Source organism: Talaromyces rugulosus, chromosome I, assembly GCF_013368755.1.
Source record: "Talaromyces rugulosus chromosome I, complete sequence".
NCBI classification, from domain to species: Eukaryota; Fungi; Ascomycota; class Eurotiomycetes; order Eurotiales; family Trichocomaceae; genus Talaromyces; species Talaromyces rugulosus.
The window spans coordinates 1,848,906-1,862,787 of record NC_049561.1 but is presented as its reverse complement, the minus strand read 5'-3'; the positions used below and the strand labels follow the sequence as shown (position 1 = coordinate 1,862,787).

General features: G+C 47.8%; 5 protein-coding genes across 5 annotated transcripts; 3 read left to right on the top strand and 2 right to left on the bottom strand.

Annotated features, from left to right (window-relative positions):
• Nucleotides 1-1,139: 1,139 nt before the first annotated feature.
• On the top strand, nucleotides 1,140-5,151 carry TRUGW13939_00624 (uncharacterized protein; the record flags this gene model as incomplete). The annotated part of the gene is made up of 2 exons (XM_035483831.1): nucleotides 1,140-1,357; nucleotides 1,419-5,151. 2 exons carry the CDS (start codon nucleotides 1,140-1,142, stop codon nucleotides 5,149-5,151), a joined length of 3,951 nt encoding a protein of 1,316 aa, XP_035339724.1.
• Nucleotides 5,152-5,512: 361 nt separating this feature from the next.
• TRUGW13939_00623 (uncharacterized protein) lies at nucleotides 5,513-7,273 on the bottom strand (the record flags this gene model as incomplete). The annotated part of the gene is made up of 2 exons (XM_035483830.1): nucleotides 5,513-6,316; nucleotides 6,374-7,273. The coding sequence occupies 2 exons, from the start codon at nucleotides 7,271-7,273 to the stop codon at nucleotides 5,513-5,515; spliced, it is 1,704 nt and encodes a 567-aa protein (XP_035339723.1).
• A 349-nt stretch (nucleotides 7,274-7,622) lies between these two features.
• TRUGW13939_00622 (uncharacterized protein) lies at nucleotides 7,623-9,487 on the top strand (the record flags this gene model as incomplete). The annotated part of the gene is made up of 5 exons (XM_035483829.1): nucleotides 7,623-8,108; nucleotides 8,168-8,626; nucleotides 8,681-9,313; nucleotides 9,376-9,408; nucleotides 9,470-9,487. 5 exons carry the CDS (start codon nucleotides 7,623-7,625, stop codon nucleotides 9,485-9,487), a joined length of 1,629 nt encoding a protein of 542 aa, XP_035339722.1.
• An 820-nt stretch (nucleotides 9,488-10,307) lies between these two features.
• On the top strand, nucleotides 10,308-11,454 carry TRUGW13939_00621 (uncharacterized protein; the record flags this gene model as incomplete). Its single annotated transcript, XM_035483828.1, has 3 exons — nucleotides 10,308-10,916; nucleotides 10,986-11,096; nucleotides 11,149-11,454. The coding sequence occupies 3 exons, from the start codon at nucleotides 10,308-10,310 to the stop codon at nucleotides 11,452-11,454; spliced, it is 1,026 nt and encodes a 341-aa protein (XP_035339721.1).
• A 1,348-nt stretch (nucleotides 11,455-12,802) lies between these two features.
• On the bottom strand, nucleotides 12,803-13,470 carry TRUGW13939_00620 (uncharacterized protein; the record flags this gene model as incomplete). The annotated part of the gene is made up of 4 exons (XM_035483827.1): nucleotides 12,803-13,003; nucleotides 13,155-13,278; nucleotides 13,361-13,374; nucleotides 13,447-13,470. 4 exons carry the CDS (start codon nucleotides 13,468-13,470, stop codon nucleotides 12,803-12,805), a joined length of 363 nt encoding a protein of 120 aa, XP_035339720.1.
• Between the last annotated feature and the right edge of the window lie 412 nt (nucleotides 13,471-13,882).

The window sequence follows — 13,882 nt, the reverse complement described above, 5'->3', positions numbered from 1 at the left end:
TCGTCATATCGGAAATTAGCAATCCTTCTGATTCCCCGATCCTCGGATCCGGGAATCCTTTACCCTTTGCGTTATTTTGAAAGCCACTTCAGGACAGTTCAAAAAGACATCCACTAGCTGACTACTATGACTGCACCATCTATGAATTCGGTTTGGTAACACACTTTCTTTGATGACTCGCCTTCGGATTGAATCGAAAGAAAAGTCTGCCCTAGAAAGTTAGTTGGTTCTTAGGCACCAGACAATGCCGCACGACGGTGGCTTTATGATGCATACAATTGGCAACATTATTATTGTGCCACAACTGTCATGTTGATGGCCACAGGTTGATACATCATCTACCCCCTAACCTACAGCATCCTCATGTGTCTATGTTCATCAAATGGTTGTTCAACAAACACGAAGGCGCAGACAAGTCTAATGCACTTGGGTCACCTGAAGATTTTAGAGTTGGGAGATTTCAAACTCCGTGCCATCTTCCAGCAAGGAATGCCTAAGTGAGGCATTAACACTTACGCCTCATTTTCGCCTTGTAGAGTCTACAAGGTGAAACAACTCCGTGTCTACTCATGTGCAGACTCGATAACAGACCAACGGTTGCAGACTGTGTGACCCTACCTTGTAAAACAAGATTTTCTTCTTTGGTTCGTTTCCTTGTAGACTGCCACATACATATGTATTCATATCATAGATTGGCTGCCTAAAAGTCTCACATAGCTGTCAATATAAACTGCTCCAAATCAACCTGTGTCACCAGTGTCATGAAGTGGTGTATGCACTGCAAACACATCTATCTCACTGCATTCCAATAGAGCTATCCACAGGCCTTGGCCGACCATGTATCACCTCCCGTCAAGATAGCTTGGTACTTTGAAACCCCCAAAGAGATATTAATTGATATCTAGTTGAAGAAGAGTACGTAGTGCCATCGTTAAATGATAAGAAAGATAGCGGCAGAACGCAGGCGGTGAGGAGCTTCTGGCCGGGGGTGGGTCCCATTCTAGCACCACCCCGATCGTTCATCGCCAATGCGCTGGTCTTGATTTGAATCATCTTGTGACCACCCTGTCTCAGTTCGCACAGGGAGACCGGTGATGGATTCCCCTCCATTCTGACCCCAGCCTCACCACGAGGTCACGATGGCGGATCCGCCCTTTGCTTCGTCCACCCCTCCACAGCCTCCACCAGGACACCAGGCTCAGAGCCACAGGCTGTATGCCAACCGCGCAACCAGTGCTTTGGCCCGACTTGCCCAGCCCTTCTTCTCAGGCTCGCGTCCACCTAGTCCATCTGAGAGCGGGAGTGGCTTATCTGAAGAAGGCTTGCATAGCGTGCGCTTGTCACGGTCGAAATCCTTGTGAGTTAAATGACAAGCGTCCTAGACCTGCACGGTCCCATTTTACTTACCCCAGAATTAGGCCCGGTCAGTCGCAGACTGTGACGCATCGGACAGGCCTTTCGATCGCCTCGTTGGACATTTCTCCGCAGAAAACACACGCGATCATTGCAGGGAGGGAGATCTTCAAAACGATTCGTGTCTCCGCCGACGGATCTTCGGAAGAGTTTAATATTCGCGACGCCATCATCAAATATGGCTCCAAAAAGCAAGCCCCAGCTGGTCTATCATCCAAGGTTAAGGATCAACTAGAAATCAAGGATGTCAAATGGTCTCATGGCGAGTTCGATACTATCATTGCAACCGCCGCAGGAAATGGCCGCGTTGTTGTCTATGACCTGCAGCGTGCAGGATTGGAGCTTTCTCGGTTGAATGGCCACAGTCGCCAGGTACACCGATTAGCTTTTAATCCACATCGCCCGGCATGGCTTTTATCGGGCAGTCAAGACAGCACAATTCGAATGTGGGATCTTAGATCTGCTTCTACGGCAGCCACAATTTCGAGTATATCTCGCTATAACAGCAACAGCGATGCGGTGCGTGATATTCGATGGTCGCCAGGGGATGGCACCATGTTTGCTACTGCTACAGATAGCGGCGCTATTCAGTGCTGGGACTATCGGCAAACGAAAGCTCCATTGTTGAAAATCGCCGCCCATGAAAAGCCGTGCTACGCCGTCGACTGGCACCCGGATGGGAAGCATATCGTCAGCGCTGGAACAGATAAACAAGTTAAAGTCTGGGATTTTTCATCGTCAGCAGAGCGAAGGCAGAAACCTACATTTCAATTTCGAGCCCCCCAGCCCGTTTCAAACGTCAGATGGCGGCCACCTAGCTGGAATGCCGACGCTGAGGACGGAGGTGATTGGCAATCGACGCAATTGGTCACAACCTACGAAAAGGACGACCCACGTATTCATCTTTGGGACCTTCGTCGGCCACATATTCCCTTTCGAGAAATCGATCGTTATGATACTGCAGCCGCCGATTTGCTTTGGCGGTCCAAAGATCTATTGTGGACTGTTGGTGAGGCAGGCGCGTTGACTCAGACGGATATCCGGTTTTCCCCCCAGATTCTCAACCGTCGGCCAATGTGTGCAGTGTCCTGGAGCCCAACTGGTGAGGTCCTCGCCATCACGCAAAAGCGCCCTCGACAGAGAACATTCGGTGTGGGAAACTCTGAATTATTCCCTTCACACAACGACAGTGAGCGAAATATTGAAAGAGTTTCTAGTCAAAGCTTCACAGATGGCAATCTAGATGATTTCTCATCCTTCAACCCGAAATCACAAAAGACCCCGGTCGTAAGGCCGTCAAAGTCCTTGGGAAACACGCCTCCAGGCCAGGATGGGAGACTGACTGTTGCCCCTCTCCAAAAGACATTGGCTGCCGAAAATCCCGTGTCCCATCAACTCGGGGCAATTGGGCAAATTGCAGGGATTGCTCCAGACGCGGCAGTATTTCGTTTTCTAGCTCAGCGATATGCCCCGTTAATGAAGGACAGCCGAGAAAACTCTTCTTTTGAGGACCCGATAACAAATTTTCTTGGTGGTCTGGATCGTAATGCAGAACAAGCTAGAAGCGCAGGGCTTCAAACAGTAGCACAGACATGGAGTATTGTCAAATACGCAGTTGTCCAAGAGCTCGAGTTTCGAGCCGAGGAGCAGCGTCAGAAGTCTAAAGAAATTACAACCCAGAACCGGAGGACAAAATCTCCGGGATTTTACGCCGCGCGCGTGGGCGAAGGATCTAAATCAGGAAAGATGAAATCGCATCTCTTCAAAGGTGTGATCGAGACAGAAGGGCATCGACGCAGAACACCGGAAATTGAGAGCACATCAAATATGACCACTCCTCTTGCTCAGCCTCTCCCCGATTCTCCATCCGCCGCTCTTTTCTCCTCGGCGTCCGATGCAGTTTCTTTGACCGACGACTTGGTTGATATACAACCCTTGCCACCTTCAGTCATGAGTTCTCACTACAGCTCTAAGAATCAAACCGACCTCAGAAACATGCCCCAAATGCGGCGCCATGAGTCTGAATCCAGTGAATATGGAATTGCCTTTTCGAGTAGTTTCATATCGGAACAACTCCGAGATGCCGAGTGGGACGATTTAGAAGGAGACCAGAGATCCGCACCTCGTGCAATAGCTGGCCGCGCTGACTGGCGTCGACATCCATCGACTGATTTGGTAACCAAAGAAGGATCCGAAGATGATTATGAGCAAAGGGTCGAAAACAGAAAGGCCCTGCTCCGTGATTATAAAGTGGCACCAAAAAAGGTTCTCAATCTCGAATCACTTGCCAATGAACCCGTCTCCCAAACACGTCCTGCTCAATATATCCGACATGATTCTAACGAGAGCTTCCCAATGTTTTCGGCTTCTACTGACAGTTCACATCGCACCAAATCCATTGAGATCCCATATTCTCCCCGAACGGGTGGGTTGACGTCTTTTAGACGAGATAGCACTCAATGGGAAACCGAAGAAAACCCAATCATGGAGGAGAAAGAGCACTCTCCTACTAGCGAAAACAAGGAAACGTCCGAGGACAGTGGTACTCTTGACGATTCTTCCGCTAATGCCAATAAAATACATCTTGAGCGTCCATCAAGTCCCGCTCCCTTGATGGCGGAAACAAGTCAAATAAACAAGGATGCGGAGGAGACTTTTGATGGCCAAGAAGTCCCTTCTGGAGAAAACGAGCTGGTGACTCTCCCATTAACTCCAGAAATGCCTGCAAGTAAGCCATGGAGTGCTCAGGTGATACTGAAGGAAGCAATACAGCACTTTCATAGCAGCACTCCCGTCGACATACAAATGGCAGCTCACCTCCTCCATAAGACCCAATTGCTATTCGACGACGGCGGGAGCATTCTGCCCTACGAAGAGTGCCAGCAAATTTTCAAAGTTTATAATGAGCAGCTCCTCCGTCATTCCATGTACATCGAGGCTGCTGAGCTGCGAAACTTTTGTGTGTCATTATTTCCGGCAGTTTATGAATATGCTCAGAATGATACGTTCATTAACATTTACTGCTTTACATGCAAGAAGGCATACGAAAACCCTGGTGATGACAACAACAGACGGTGCCATCGATGTCAAAGCACGCAGAACTCTTGTCCCATTTGCCTCAGTCTCGAGCCTCCTCCTGAATGGATTGAATCCGAACCTATTAGTGATACCTCCGATAACGACGATTCTGAGGTCGAGTCAAGCATTTCTTTCTCTTTGGACATGACGGAACCCCTTCCAGAATTGGAACATCACATCTACGTTCCTTCCCAGTCTCGGGGCTCCAGCTTATGGTCATGGTGTCAAGGTTGCGGACACGGTGGACATTTGGTCTGTATGAAGAAATGGCTTGGCGATCTTGAAATCAGCGAAGGTGGTTGCCCTACACCCGGGTGTGTGCACGATTGTGGGCCTGGTCCAAGACGTCAAGAATACCGCGAATTGACTCAGAGCGCCGCATTCGGCCGCAAAACCGCCTCGAACATAGCGAAACGAGATCCTTGGGTGACTGGCGAGAGTAGAGCTGTTGAGAAAGTGCGAGGCATGCTGACATCTGCGCCTTCATCTGCTGGGATCGGGACCGGCGGTAGTGGCAGTACTGCTAATACATCGTCTGGCGGCGGAACGATGTCGCCCAAGAAGGTCAGGCTCGTCACCCCAGTTGAGCAAGGCAAGCGGCGTAGTGTTAGCATTCCAAATCGAGATAGGGAATCAACGTCGGACCCTTTCCCGGACTGAATTGGATTTTGGGCTGGTTAATTTGCGTTTACTTATACCCCTGTATTATATTTTGTCTTGACATGGCTATTTTGGATATTTGAGATAAGCCTCTGGGATTTTGGACCATTGTTTGTAAATCGCTCGTAAATAACTAATTAACTTATTTAATATCTATTTGAACTGCGGTAGATGTCAATAACATGGCATTTAAAAAAAATTCATCTATTCGGGGTGTAAGGCACACATATACCTATATCCAAAAACTAGTATATCTCAAGAGTTAAAAAGGAATAATAAATCCTGATCAAATGTCCGCTAGCATTACAAAAAAAAGACGCTTCGTCACAGTCATATCAAGAAAAATGGAAAGGAGCGCTAATCAAAACCTCCTCTTCTTCTTTTGAGGGGCTTTGCTCATCGCATTCATCTGTCGTTTCAAATCCTCACGCTTCTTGTCTGCTTTTTGCTGTGCAGAAAGCTCTTCCTCCGGTTCACTTGATGGCCTTTTCAGAACAGGTGGAGGAGATTCGTTGCTGGTCGGTGGCCCTGGTTGAGCGAGTTTAGTAGGCCCAGAATCCAAATCATCGCTATCGTCTTCTGATGCAGTCATGCCTCCTCCCCGTACTGTGCCTGTATCACGCGATGGGAGGTCAATGGTTGGCGCGGCCTTTTTGCTTCCAATAGTACCCAGCTTCTTAGTTGGCTGTGTAGACGTAGGTTTCTCAAGAGGCGGACTCGCCGGCTGGCTGGGCTCTTCTTTCACGGGCTCCGGCTCCGGCTTTTTGCCGCCAATTTTTCCTAGTCCACCTTTGCGCTTCGGCGCCGCCACAGGCTTCTCATGCTGTGTAGAAGATGGAGGAGGGATGACGCTTCGTCTCTGAGGGGATGGGGAATCGCTCTCGGTTGCTTGTTCAGCATGCGTGGGTTGCAAGGCATCCGAAGACGCTGTCGACGCTGTCGATGAAGGTGGCCTTTGTGATGCTTTGGGAATAGCTCTGGAACCTCCAATTTTACCAAGGCCTTTAGGTTTTTGCTGCTCCGGTCGAGTGTGCGGCTGAGTACTCTTAGATTTAGAAGCAGGTTCGGCTTCTTCGTCTGACTCGGTGGTGCCATAGTCATCTGCAGCTATTTTCTCACTAATTTCCCCTTTATCGTGCTTTAGATGAGGAGGGGTTTTCTGGCGCTGAGATATTTTATTACTAAGGAGTTTTGTTGAAATATCTTCTGCATGCCAACTTACCTGGAATTTACCTTCATCATCGGTACTGCCATCCATACCAAGAGCTTCCCCTTTTGCCTTTACGCTTTCAGAAACTACCGGATTTGTCTGGACCGGTGGTTTTCTTTTTGTTGATGGTCTTCGAATATCTTGTTCATTCTCATCAAGGGTGTGCCACCACGCTTCGGCCCTTGGGTGGGTGTCTTTGGACGCAGATGCTTTTAAAATCCCAGATGCTAGATCGGCGATATCTTCTGCAGCCACGGTATCGGACTCTTCGGCCGCGAAAGTTTTCTGCCATTCCGACTCGTCAAACCTGGACGCCCCTTTGATGTACTTGAGCAAGCCGGATGTTTTGAGCTTAGCATTACGGGAACTGGCGATGCTGGGGAAAATGTCTGTCAACTGGGAGGCATCGATCTTGTCGAAAATCTTGGACAACACTTTGTCCTTTTCTGCCAAATAATCCAGTAATTCCCTTTCTCGCCGTCTATGCCCCTGTTCGCTTCTGAGCAAAGGCAGCAGGAGATGTTGAGTAACCTCTGATGGAGGCTCCTTGGAAAGCGCAAAAGTCCACTGTAAAGAATTCAGCCCGCCTGGGAGCTCCGTGGTGGTTGTAATTTCCAAACGGTCTGACTTGCCAGACGCCACATCTACACCGCTAGATCCCACCCCCTCTAGGGCATCCCGAATCTTCTGCAAGAAGACGGCAAACTGATTGGCATCTTCACTAGGGTCGATGCTGGTTTCTTTTTCCTCGGCTTTTTGCAATATTTGACCGTGTCCCAGTCTCTCATACCATATGTGAGTTAGATCTGTGAGATAGAGCTGATAGTCTTGCGAGGTGGTAATGAATCTGTACAGCAGTAGCGGTAATGACCCCCCGTGAGATCCGGGGAGTTTATGCCATCGGTCCGGCATTTCCGGGGTGTCTTCCTGCGTTCAAAGGACAATAAAATTGCAAATCAAATAGACACTTCATTCAACACCAAAAAAATAATCTACGGCTGAAGTACCAAGAGACAGGAGTGCTGCCTAGGCTGGCGAGAAGCAAATGAGGCAAGCGCGGTTATCCCACTTTTAGCCGCCACAGCTTCCATTTTCAGTGGCACCGGCGGCTCCGCGGTTATATGACCAATCATGGTCGAATATCCATATCTAGCGCCTCTCTTTCTCTTCAGTTAGCTTCGCGACGCCATCGCTTCGATCGGTCAACCTTGCCCTCTTTTGTTATATTACACGTATACCAGGTATCTGCAGAGTCGCCGCAATGTCTGCATACGACTCCGGCCGAGCAGGTTCAAAACGGAGCAGATCTAGATCTCCGCCACCCTGGAAACGATCCGACAAAATTCCTCGCAGAGATGAACGGCAACAGCCTGGGGGCGCGAATAATCGGTCTACGCAGAGAAGCAGGAGGGATAATAACCGGCTGAATGACCTGCAAGAGGAAGAGCAACAGCGACAATGGGTAGCGCAAGAAGACACCTTCGTCCTCAAGCAGGCGAAGAAGAAGGCGGAAATTCGCGTCAAGGAAGGACGTGCAAAGCCCATCGACTGGCTGGCTGTCACTCTGCGCGTGATTGATCCTACGAGGAATCCGCTGGACGATGAAATTTCTGATTCTGATCTCGATCTCATCGATCCCGAGGGAGTGTTTGAAGGTCTTTCGCCGACAGAACTTGCAGAGCTGGAGAGGGACATCGATACTTTTTTACGTCTTGAGACGACGGAAAAGAATCGGGACTTCTGGAGGGTAAGCCGTGTACTAAATTTCAATGTCGAACTGACATGCTGACAACATTTTCTTTTTAGACCATGAGGATTGTTTGCCGAGACCGTCAGAAGGTGTCGGCTCCTGAAGGCCGAGTTCTCAGTTCTGTTTCCGCGGATATCAACAAGATTCTCAGTCCAAAGACATATGAGCAGCTGGAGGCTCTTGAGTCTCAGGTTAAAAGAAAGCTGGATTCGAACGAGCCAATCGATACCGATTATTGGGAAGAACTCTTGCGCAGTTTGACCGTTTGGAAAGCTAAGGCCAAGCTCAAGAAGGTGTTTCAGGCGATAATCGAGGGCCGTGTACAAGCCCTACGCAAACAACAACGGGAAGAAGCAGAGTCTGTGCGGGTCAAACTTGCGCCGATTGCACCTCTTGTTAATGAATTGGTGGAATCGACGGCCAAAAAAGACCTTGATCCAGAGCCTTTGCTGCATCTTCGCCCGGAGGACAAGACACTTGAGATAATGGACGAGTCAACGTTTCTAAGCCATGTGGTATGATAAAGCCCCCTAAGAGTCCGATCCAATTTGATGACTAACGCAGAGTAGGCTCAAGATCGTCACAAGGTTCTCAAAATGGGCTACGTGCCTCTGCGGCAAAAGAACACAGATAAGACCGCTCTCCCGATTCCCTCTCAGGCAGTCACTTCCAGCTCTACTGCTGCCGATGTCCCAGGCCGCTTTTCAGCGGTGCCGAACGAAGACTTTTCACAAGCCACGAAAGCTTTGTACGAACGCGAGGTCGCTAAAGGTGTGAGCGAAAACGAAGAAATATTTACTGGGGAGGAAGCTGTCAATAGCACTTCACATATTCAATGGGCTAATAAATACCGTCCTCGAAAACCGCGGTATTTTAACCGGGTGCAGATGGGTTACGAATGGAACAAGTACAACCAAACACACTACGATCATGACAATCCTCCGCCAAAAGTCGTCCAGGGCTACAAATTCAACATATTCTACCCCGACCTCATTGACAAGGCAAAGGCCCCGACGTATCGCATCGAACGGGAAAACGGACGAAAGCGCGGTGAATCTTTTGTTAAAGCTGGAGAAGAGGACACTTGCCTCATCCGTTTCATTGCTGGGCCACCGTACGAAGACATTGCCTTTCGTATCGTGGATCGGGAATGGGATTATAGTGCGAAGAGAGACAGAGGGTTCAAGAGTAGTTTTGACAAGGTAAGACTACCTCGCTTCATGCGGCAGTTTTATACTTGGTGCTAACACGACATCTTATCTAGGGAATCCTACAGCTTCATTTCCAGTTCAAGAAGGTTCGTTTTCCTAAATCCAGCACATCAGCATGCGTGTGCTTTGTACTAACCTTGCTTCCAGATCTACTATCGCAAGTAGAACGCTACTTTTAGCCATCATATAGCCGATGACTTCACCCAACTAGATAAACATACATAATATGACACGATTGAAAAGAAGATTTTAAACAGTTACCAACTTATCTATTTAACGAGACAGACTAGTAAAACGCAGCAAGAAGTTAAACCGTCTTACTGGCTTTTCATACTACTACCGAACGCCGGCAGAGTCCAAGGTATTGAAATGATCTACAATAGTAATGCTCATCACAGTAGTCAACCACAACACTAGCCCAACATGTCCAATTGCACCCAACGCCAACAGCAAATCCAAGGTCTCAACCAATCGGGTAGCGGCATCGCCAAGTCCGAAATATGCAATCAGGGCTTTATTCTATTTGCTGGAGTTGATCATATTTGCTTTTTATGAATACGTGGTTCTGGAAGGGCTTTTACTGCGTGTGAAGAATCCGGTGCTGCATTGCTGCAGTGCTACAACGCTAGCCCAATATCCCCGTTTGGCAGCAAGCTTGCCACTCAAACTTACCCCTCTGTGCTTTAATTTTGATGTCCATAATCCTTTGATGTGGCTGTTCTTTGTTTACTCTTTTGGCTAGAAGAAATCCAGCCGGCGGTGTGCGGCTTAAAATCATGGCTGCATCCAATACGAGCAGGTCCCCATCGACCTTAGCCTGCTGTTACATGGATATCCTATTCTCATTACTTGGAGGGCTTGTAGCCTTCTTTCCACACATTCTATGCTATCTTCCTGTGGATCGCTTCTTGCATGATCAAAGCTGTTGTCCTACCAAACCAACACCACGATCAATACAGTCTCTCAAGGGACTAAGATCCAGAAGATGGAAGAACACGGCTCGTACTACTTAAACCAGAGTGATATTCGGTGGCTATACAACGAACTGCCTTCACAAACCACGATTTCCCAACCAGATGAAGTGCCTCTAGGTAGTTCGATGCTCAAAACCAACACCCATCAAACTGCAGACTCGCTCTTCCCACCAGAACCCTTTTCGAATCACCCCGAAGTTTCTTTGCAAGACGCGCCATTTACGTCTTTTCGTTTGCATGAGCCTCTCAGTTTACGGATGGGAGCCTCCGAGAGCGACCTGTATGGGAACTGCTATAACCCCATGTGGGAACAGCCCCCTCTAAGCAGTCTCCTGGTTGGGAATGTGTTTCCAGAGACACACCTTCCTCTTCAGCAATCATCACCGTCCAACGAATACGGAAGAGTTCCATCTATTCTACCAGATATGGGCTATCCCCACCTATCGTCAGAGTTTCAGCAAGGCCATTACCCATACGGCACGTTGATGGAATACGTGCAAAGCACAGAGCACATGCCTCGTCCTTCTTGTGATAACCCTTCATCGGGGATCGACAACACTACATCCCTGGAAACCATAATGCCACATACAGCACGAAATGAAGAAATTCCCGTGGCTCAGGTTGAGAGCGGCTAGATGTCTTATTCTTATCTCCTCTACAGAGCTCTTCGTTCTACGGACAGACACAAGTTAACACTGCAAGAAATTTATTGCTGGTTCGAAGAGAATACGAACAAGGCCAGTGGCCCAAATTCTACAGGCTGGAAGAACACTATCCGCTACAACCTTTCCATGAATGTGGTATGTAAACTTTTAATCTTTTCCCCCCTAATTCAACTAAATTCATCTCAAGGGGTTTGTCTCGTATGCCGAGCTATCCCCAGACAAGTCAAAAACCAGCTTCTGGACACTCGCAGAGGAGGCCCTTCGCAAGGGTATACTCCCCACAACACGTCAGCGTCGCTATGGTTCAAGAAAATCCCCCAAGGCCGAGAACTTTTCACCTCTACATCAACGCAAAGAAAGGAGCGGCACCAGCAAACCCATCTACAAAGCCCCCGCAAGGCAATTACCAGGCAGTTTTGTGTTTTTCCCTGGAATCTATAAAAATGATTTTCAAAAAAGTCCACAACAACCGAGTTTACTATGTTGCGTTTGAAGGCGTCGCCGATACCGTTTCAAAGTCGTTTGTTTCCATTTTTCGAGCATTTTAGCTACTTTTTAAACCTTGCTTGCCTGTTCGCATGATATTTTTCAAAGCTACTATTTACAGTTCTCTCTAGCGAAATACTTGACACAGGGACCCTGTATCATCAGTGTGTCCTCAGCACTTGAGTGAGGCTAGGTTCCCCGGGTTGGTGGATAGTGTTATGAAGGCTTTCGGTTATTGAGCGACTCTATTGGTGTTGACGTGACATGTTTTTTATGTAGAGGTGCATTTATGGATTCCGCATAGGCATTGTATATAAAATTACCCATTCCATGTATTTTTATCTGCCCAACGTATATACACAGTATATCTATGTATTCACCTATCTTCATTCATGAGAAGTGCGGTGTTGTAAGTTGTAGGGATACATCCCCGGGTAGTCCGTCGCATTCAAGTCTATAAAAGGTTGTTATTTATTCCATGATAATTTGACGTAAACAAATCAATAGTGTCGTAGACTTGAAAACTTAAAGTGAACATTTAGAATAATTCAATTCTAGAAGGGTCTAGACAACATCAATTGATTGAACTGGCCTACATAGGTACGTGTATGCCGGGTAGCACGAAAATTTATATAACAATTATATAGCACTTGAGCACTTGAGTGATGTCAATGTGTTAGTCTCGGCACCAGTTGTAAGGTCAATGTCAAATTTATTTTAGAATTCATGTCTACTAGTCACTTCACTAATCTACATATCAATTGGCGATTCCAGGGAAGGGCTGGATAAAATAATCTGCAAACTACTGGTATATTGGGGTATCTTGCAGTCCCCTCTTAACATAGTCATGAAAGCAAGCTACATGTATTTTTCCATCAATTTTTCAACTGACAGGCTTCTAAAGCAAGCCTGATGCGTTTTGGTCAGCTAGCCATTTGGAAATGAGTCTTCCAAACGCCGTGAAGAACCAGTGATAGACCTTGTTAAAGAGTCACTACAAATGAACTACGATCAAGAAGAGGAATAGAAATTTATCAACAGATATTGTACTTTTCATATCGGTGACAATTGTGGACAAACCGTCCGATAAAAGAAAAAAGACGGAGACCCATAAGAAGCTCGCCCAGATTCGCCCGAGGTCATACCATGTAAAAAATGCAGAATGACACTTATGACCACGAAATCCGTTGCAAGACGAGAGGTTATAAATGTCTGATAGTGACCTTTCCTTTTTTTCTTAAGTCAGGTACCAGCAGTACTCCTCTAAAACTTCCAGTCTTTCGTGATTATTGCTCCCCACACCCTTCTGCAGCCAAACCAATAGTGCAAACATAATTTCATTCCATTTTGACAGTTTAGCGCTTGCGAGAGGCAGCCTTCTCCTTCTCTTGCGACTCCTTGAGGACCTTCTTGACAATCTTCTGTTCCTCGATCAGGAAAGCGCGGACGATGCGGTCCTTCACGCAGTTACCGCAGCGAGAACCACCGTAGGCACGAGTGACGTTCTTGTTAGGGCGAGAAATCTGGGCGTATTCACGGGGGCGAAGGGCGGGGACCTGCATTCGACCACCGTCAGAGAATTTCTTTCATAGTATTCCGTCGCAAATGTGTGGGATCCATAATCTTTAGACATGGTGGAAAATTTGACCGGTTCCAAGCCTCTAGCTGTAGGAAATGGAGAGGATAAAGCTGGGAGATAGCACTCACACCAGGGAGCTTGATGCCGCAGTCACCGCACTTGGGAGCGGTACCCTTCTTCTTGATGTGCAAGTATCGAAGGTTGCCACCAGGGGTCTTGATGATACGGACACGGTTGGACCTCGTGTTGTACCTATATTATCGAATTCATCGCGTTAGCACATCGGCGTCTGTCGTCGTTTTGAACGAAAAAAAGTGCAAAGGCTCGTTCTTACGGGTTCCGTCTGCGCTGTAGATGGAAATCAAAAATTAGCATCAATCGGACACAACTAAATCAACTTCTGGATGACAGTAAACTCACGTATTGCAATCTTGCGTTCGCCATTGTGACCGTCCTGGAATACAATTGTCGACGTTCGGGCAATCAGCGGCGTTGTCGTGTTGGCGTACTCGTCGAAAATTCCGAGCAAGAGGATGGTTGTGTGGGCTTTTTCGCACCCGCACTAGGGCTGTTTGGCGAGCACGCTAACTGTAATAGGATTGGTCTCGATGTGAACTTTCGGCCGCCACCGCCTGCAGATTTGGGCCTAGTGCAAACGCCAAAGTCGCGAAGACGTGAAAAGTGAAAAGGTAGCATCCTTGCTGCTGTTCGCCATCGCATTCACCCGTCGTGAGAGGACGGCTCTATCGCAACCATTTTCTCTCCCTGCGTTGCAGCTGACTCGTGCCATTCCCGGGTTTTTATGCGATAACTCTCCTTTCACCTTTATCACGCGGCGCCTCGTCGTCTCGATGCA